This window comes from Physeter macrocephalus, chromosome 2 (assembly GCF_002837175.3).
Source record: "Physeter macrocephalus isolate SW-GA chromosome 2, ASM283717v5, whole genome shotgun sequence".
In the NCBI taxonomy this organism is placed as follows: Eukaryota; Metazoa; Chordata; class Mammalia; order Artiodactyla; family Physeteridae; genus Physeter; species Physeter macrocephalus.
In genome coordinates this window covers 4,120,774-4,127,444 of record NC_041215.1, presented here as the reverse complement: position 1 = coordinate 4,127,444, position 6,671 = coordinate 4,120,774, and the positions used below count along the sequence as shown (strand labels likewise).

Genomic DNA, 6,671 nt, shown 5'->3' with positions numbered 1-6,671 from the left:
CCCCCAGAGTCAAAATCCCCTGATGCTCTTTTGTGCCCTTCTGCCCATCAGGACCACAATTCCAGCCCCTTGCTGCTTCTGCAGTCACCACAGACCAGATTATGCTGGGCCTCTCTTTGGCTCCATCTCCAGCCAGAAGTAGCATCTCTACTTCCTGGACTGGGGGCCTGGGTGGCTACATCTTTACCACCAGCCCCCCTGACCTGTGCCACTGTGTGTTGATTGGCCTCAAGGAGGGACCTTACCTTGAACTGGACCTCTGTACTAACCACACCTACCCGCATCTTGTGGTGACCTTCTCCCCAGGTTCTGATGCCAGATGCTGAAACACACAGTGGCATGATGATATAAGCATTGCTCTGCTAGGAAGGGAAAAACCAAGAGACTTAGTGAATCATAACAAGAAGGGATGGGTAGGGCCGGGGTTCCTTACATCCATCATCTCTAACTTGAGCCTCAAACTATCACAAAGTCGACAGCTGTAAACCCACTGTACAGATGCGAGCTTAGAGGCTCAGTGGGGGAAAAGATTCACCTGGGATCACCCAGCAGCAAAATGACAGTGTGGGGTTCAAGCTCTGCTCTTTCCAGATAGGGATAGAGAGGAAAACCCCGCAGAGCTCAGCAGACACCTGACTTTAGGGCCAGACTGTGCCACTTAACACTGTAATATTTGTATAAAAAAGTTTTCTTTTTAAAAAATGTGTAGGTATTAAAAACTGCTCTTGGTAAAAAAAACAAAACTTGGGACAGATCAAGTTCGCATGCTGTGAAAAGTCAGCAGCTGTAACATTTTATGATTCAACGCATAAAATATGTTGAGTTCCTCAGATGAATAAGTAGTATAAACAAAGAAGTTTTTTCTCTCTTAAAAAAGATACAGGGAGGGCGTTGCCATTATCTGAGGACCTCTTTGCTGTCCTCAGCCAATGTTCATCTGAAGGTAGAAAACGCCCTTAAAAAGAAAAAAGCACTTAGCCTTTTACTTTTCTAGAATTTAGGCAGAAAGTTTGAGCATGTGAGAACACAAAAGCTAAGCGAGGCAAATGCAGAAGTTGCCTCTGGTGATACAATCCACAGATCAACCACCCAGGGTGGCAGTGAAACGCCCCCCTCCCCCAGAGGAGAGGGGAAGAAACCACAGAATGTTCCTGATTCGGCACCCCAGCACGGTGGTGCAATATTTATGTTTGTATACCTAGCACTGTTGGTGCCGCTGCAGAGGGGCTCCGCCGCCCAGGGGGGCGTCACTAGAGCCCAGGACGAGGGTGACCGCGTGGGGTCTTCCCAAACGTTTGTCCAGGTCCTGGAAATCCTCTTAAAGCGCTGTAGGATTGGATTTCGAGTTCGGCCCATATTGACGGTGAGAAGCAGGGCGTGGGGGCTGCGCCCGGCCCCTGTTCCCCTTTGCAGCGCCCGAGCCCAGCGCTTAGTAGGCGCTCAATCAGTACATATTTGGGGGCGCAAAGAGATGGAGCCGCTCAGTCTTAGGCAAATGTGACCAGAAACGTGTCTGGCGGCCCCTGGTGGGGTGATGTTGAGCCGCGCTGGGGGTCGCCTCCCTAAACGCCGAACCCCGCAATCCACAATCGCACCTTGCGACCCCTCACCCTGATTTCAGCCCCCTGACTTGCCCTCCATTGGCTCACAATCGTCTAGGGACTACACGACTAGGAATGAGATTCTTCCGCTTGGTATTCGACTAGAAGGCGTTTTACTCGTTAAACGTACATTTTAAGTAACAGGAAAGTCTGGGGAACAGGAGAATATTTCCTCGAACACCTCCACCCAACTCAGCCCGGTTGTTCTGGGATGGATTTGTCTTCAACCCTCATTTCAGGCTCCTCGCTGTTGCCCCACCCCCAGCAGTGTGATACTGGTCAAGTAAATCGCTTCTCCTTGGGAACCTGTTTCCTCGCCAACTGGGGACGAGGCAATGGGCGAAAGGGGCCCACGTGTATGCAAAAACAAAGGAAACCCCTTTCCGCTCCGGTGGGCGGCGGAGGGGGCGCTGGGAAGCGGCACGGTGGAGGGGGAGGGAAGGCGGAGGCCGGTGGCAAACGGCCCGATCTCCCTGCCGTTCGCACCCGGGAGGTCAGTCCTCGCCTGGCAGAGTGCCCGCCCCCTCCCCTTCCCGCTGGGCCCCGAGAGCGGCGCGGGCCAGGTCCCCGGGGACGCGCCAGGCGCAGGCCGGATGGCCTGGCGGGGGCCTGAGCCGGAGCCAGAGCGCAGCCAGCGGACCCCACTCGGAGGCCGATGACGTCTTTGCCTTTGGCTCCTCCGGCGCCAAGCCCGGCAGGGCGGATGACGTCATCGCACCGGTCACGTGACCGCTATTCAAACAAACAAACACCCCCTCCCCCTGAGCGCGCGAGACCCGCCCCTCCCCGCCCCTCCCCGCCCCGCCTCGCCTGCCTGCCGAGAGGCCACATATAAACGCGCTCACCCGGGTCAGGCTCGCTGTGAAGGACGTCGGGGCTGTAGGGACGAGGCGGGCCGGAGGGGCAGTCGGGAGAGCAGCAAGGAAACCGAGGCGGTCTAGAGTCCCGCACGACGACCCCTCGCTCAGTCCAAAGGCAGTTTGGGGTTTGGCGCAAAGAAAACCAGGGTCGGGCTTTTCCTCGAAAGCCGTCGCCCTACTTTTGGCTTCCCAGGACAAAGAGCACAGGAGGACTTGCACCCTGGGGGCACTGGGGCCGGCCATGGTCATGGAAGTGGGCTCCCTGGACGCCGGAGGCCTGCGGACGCTGCTGCGGGAGCGCGCGGCGCAGTGCTTGCTGTTGGACTGTCGTTCCTTCTTCGCTTTCAACGCGGGCCACATCGTCGGCTCGGTCAACGTGCGCTTCAGCACCATTGTGCGGCGCCGGGCCAAGGGCGCCATGGGCCTGGAGCACATCGTGCCCAACGCCGAGCTGCGCGGCCGCCTGCTGGCCGGCGCCTACCACGCCGTGGTGCTGCTGGACGAGCGCAGTGCCGCCCTGGATTGCGCCAAGCGCGACGGCACCCTGGCTCTGGCCGCCGGAGCGCTCTGCCGCGAGACGCGCGGTGCGCAAATCTTCTTGCTCAAAGGTACGACGTCGGGGGTGCTCAGGGGCGGGCCGCACGCCCCCCTGCCGCCTTGCCCGGGGACCCCTGGCCCTCAGCTCCTGGGGGGCTGCCCCACCTGGAGCGCTTGGACGCCTGAGTCGCATTGTGGGAACTTGTTGGCTTTGTTTGGCACTAGGAACAAAGACTCGCCTGGGCCTCTCCGGGGTAAACTTACAGCCCTAGTGGATGGGGGAGTTGTATGAAGGTGCCCTGTCTCGGCGGTACTAACAGAAAAAAAATGTCTCTTTTTATTCCCAGGAGGATATGAAGCTTTTTCTGCTTCCTGCCCGGAGCTGTGCAGCAAACAGTCGACCCCCATGGGGCTCAGCCTTCCCCTGAGTACTAGCGTCCCCAACAGCGCCGAATCCGGGTGCAGTTCTTGCAGCACCCCACTCTACGACCAGGTTAGTAGGGAGGAGCCGTGCCCGAGGGGAGAAGGAACAGCTGGCAAAGGTGGAAGAGCAGCGCTAGTGAGAATATAGAAAGTGACATGCAGCTTTATTTATAACAGGGGACACGGGGATATTATTTATCCCATGGTTAAGTGGTACGATGGAGCTGGGTCTCTAATTGTTGGCACTACAGAAATGAACTTGTTGGCCCTGCCTAGGCAAATGGGTTTAGTCCCCTATTTATTTATACTCTTAACAGCAGTGCTGCAAAGTTCACCCAGTGTTGAAACTGACTTTTCCAGCAGGGAGTTTTTGTGGGTGTGGGTACCAGCATTGACATTGAATAAAGCTTGACAAGTGTTGGATATTTCTGGATTTCAGGGTGGCCCAGTGGAGATCCTGCCTTTTTTGTACCTTGGCAGTGCCTATCATGCTTCTCGCAAGGACATGCTGGATGCCTTGGGCATCACTGCCTTGATCAACGTCTCAGCCAACTGTCCCAACCATTTTGAGGGTCACTACCAGTACAAGAGCATCCCTGTGGAGGACAACCACAAGGCAGACATCAGCTCCTGGTTCAACGAGGCAATTGACTTCATAGGTAAATGGAACAGATGCCTGGGACTTCTGCCTCACTCCTTCCGTTTTAGTCACTGAGCTTAAACTCTATGGCAAGAACTTGAGTGACATACTTTTAAGCTTTCTTCTAGACATTAATGTCAGTCTGGTGTGGGTAGCATCTCTGAGAAATATAGATTCGATGTCCCATTTTACAGATTAGCAAACTGAATCTCAGAATGTTGAATTGATTTGTGCAATAGCAATCTGCTTAGTGGTGATGCCTGGTCTGGGTTTAAATCCCCTGCTGTCCTTTTCCACATTGCCTCCACAAACAGTGTCTGTGTGATGGCATGAGGTGATATTGACCATCTCTGGACAGGACACACATGACATTTCTTAGACACTCTATTCCTGGGGTTGGGGTTGTTTTCCTGGGCTCTCAAGTCACCAGCTGCCCTTTGTTTTCCAGATTCCGTCAAGAACGCTGGTGGAAGGGTGTTTGTCCACTGCCAGGCGGGCATTTCCCGATCAGCCACCATCTGCCTCGCTTACCTCATGAGGACTAATCGAGTCAAGCTGGATGAGGCCTTTGAGTTTGTGAAGCAGAGGAGGAGCATCATCTCCCCCAACTTCAGCTTCATGGGCCAGCTGCTGCAGTTTGAGTCCCAGGTCCTGGCCCCGCACTGCTCGGCAGAGGCGGGGAGTCCCGCCATGGCTGTGCTTGACTGCGGCACTTCCACCACCACCGTCTTCAATTTCCCGGTCTCCATCCCCGTCCACCCCACGAACAGTGCATTGAGCTACCTTCAGAGCCCCATTACAACTTCTCCCAGCTGCTGAGAGGCCACAGGAGGTGATCTTCATAACCCAGCAGGACTCCAGGCTCCTTCTTGAAAGGGGAAATGCAGTAACTCCAGGGAAGGGGGCTTGTGAGGGCTGGTCCTTATTTATTTAATTTCACCCGAGTTCCACTGGGTTCCTGAGTGGTCGTAGTGATGACTTAGCGCCAAGACGTTTGCTGAACTCAGCAGGTTTCAGGACCAACATACAGTGGGTACATCAAGTCCCTCTGACAAAATGGGGCAGAAGAGAGATGACTCAGTGTTTGAGTCGATTTCTTTTTGCTTGTCCCTGTTTTCTGAAGACACTTTCATGCTTGACATACCTACCAGTATTACCATTCCCGACGACACATATACATATGAGAATATACCTTATCTTATTTATTTTTGTGTAGGTGGTCCACCTTCACAAATGTCAGTGTCTACTCCTAGAAGAACCAAATACCTCAATTTTCTGTTGTGAGTACTGTAATATCCTGTAAATATAGCCTAAGCAGGTTTGTTTTCAGCACTGATGGAAAGCACCAGTGTTGGTTTTGTTTTGTTTTGTTTTGAAGTTGCCAACAGTTGTATGTTTGCTGATTATTTATGACCTGAAATAATATATTTCTTCTTCTAAGAAGACATTTTGTTACATAAGGATGACTTTTTTATACAACAGAATAAATTATGGCATTTCTATTGAAAACTTGATGCTTTATTTCTTGGGCAACCCCACTGATCCCTCTCCCGTCACTGAAATAGGGGAGAACAAGGTCCTCCAGAACGTGTGTTGGCATCTGATCCCATACTCTTTGGTGGCCCCTCAGTCCCACAAGATGGCTGGGTTGCAAGGATGGTAGAGGAGTGTGATCAATCATAAAAAAAACAACAAAAAAAATAGGTGCTGGAGCTGAGCTCTTGGTATTGGATTCAAGTGTCCACCTATGTATCTTCCCATCATGTCTCCCTCAAGTGTCCCCAGAGCCGAAACTAGGAAGAAGTGGCCATTTACTTGGTTGCTTTTTCCATTTTAATACCTTCCCCAGGATAGCATAAAAAGCCTCCCTCCCCTCTCTGATCTCTGCTGAAGTGATGAGGATGATAGTTTTTCAACACATTTGGTATAAATGTGTTTCTACTATGTGCAAGGCAGAGTGTGCTAACTGACCCCAGAACAACTCGGCAAGATCTGCAGATGAAGGTGGTGAGACCCAACATAGCTAAGTGGCACAAGTGGGGGAATTGGGCCCTACATCTGTTTTGTTTCCTAATTCTATGTGCTTTGTGCTTTATCACTTGCTTCTCCTGTGCTTTTTTTTTTTTGCCTTTGAAAAGACCTTTATTTTTTGTGAAAAGAATACCAAGCACTATAAGCAAATACAGTGTAGACAAATCACCAGAAATCCCCACCCCCAACCTGACCATTATTGTTTTGGAGCACATCCCCTAGGCATCTCTGCACATGTACACAGCATTTTTGGTGGCTGCCTCCTTCAGGTCACTTGCTACCCTGCTTGTATAATTTTGTTGAAGATATTTAAATCTGACTTGCTCTAGGGCAATATTCTCAATTTTCACTGTGTCTTGCCAAACAGGCCAAAGCAGAGAAGGTGTAATTGACTACCAACCCGTAATCCAGTCTTTAATGTTAAACTAAATAACAGTGAAGCTCCTGGGTTGCTGGCCCCTTAGCCCCTGCACTCCTTTACTTGTTTCTGGACAAAGTGCTGCAGGAAGCAGAAAAGCAAAAATCTTACTTTACTTTTCCAGGGGTGCTCTGAGTAGTGGTCCTGGTCCAGCCCCATCA

At 52.1% G+C, this 6,671-nt stretch overlaps 1 protein-coding gene across 1 annotated transcript; it reads left to right on the top strand.

Moving 5' to 3' along the window:
* The first annotated feature begins 2,438 nt into the window (after positions 1-2,438).
* Positions 2,439-5,570, top strand: DUSP1 (dual specificity phosphatase 1). The gene is made up of 4 exons (XM_007127541.3): positions 2,439-3,069; positions 3,346-3,491; positions 3,861-4,080; positions 4,510-5,570. Exons 1-4 carry the CDS (start codon positions 2,703-2,705, stop codon positions 4,878-4,880), a joined length of 1,104 nt encoding a protein of 367 aa, XP_007127603.1. The 5' UTR covers positions 2,439-2,702; the 3' UTR covers positions 4,881-5,570.
* The last annotated feature ends 1,101 nt before the right edge of the window (positions 5,571-6,671 follow it).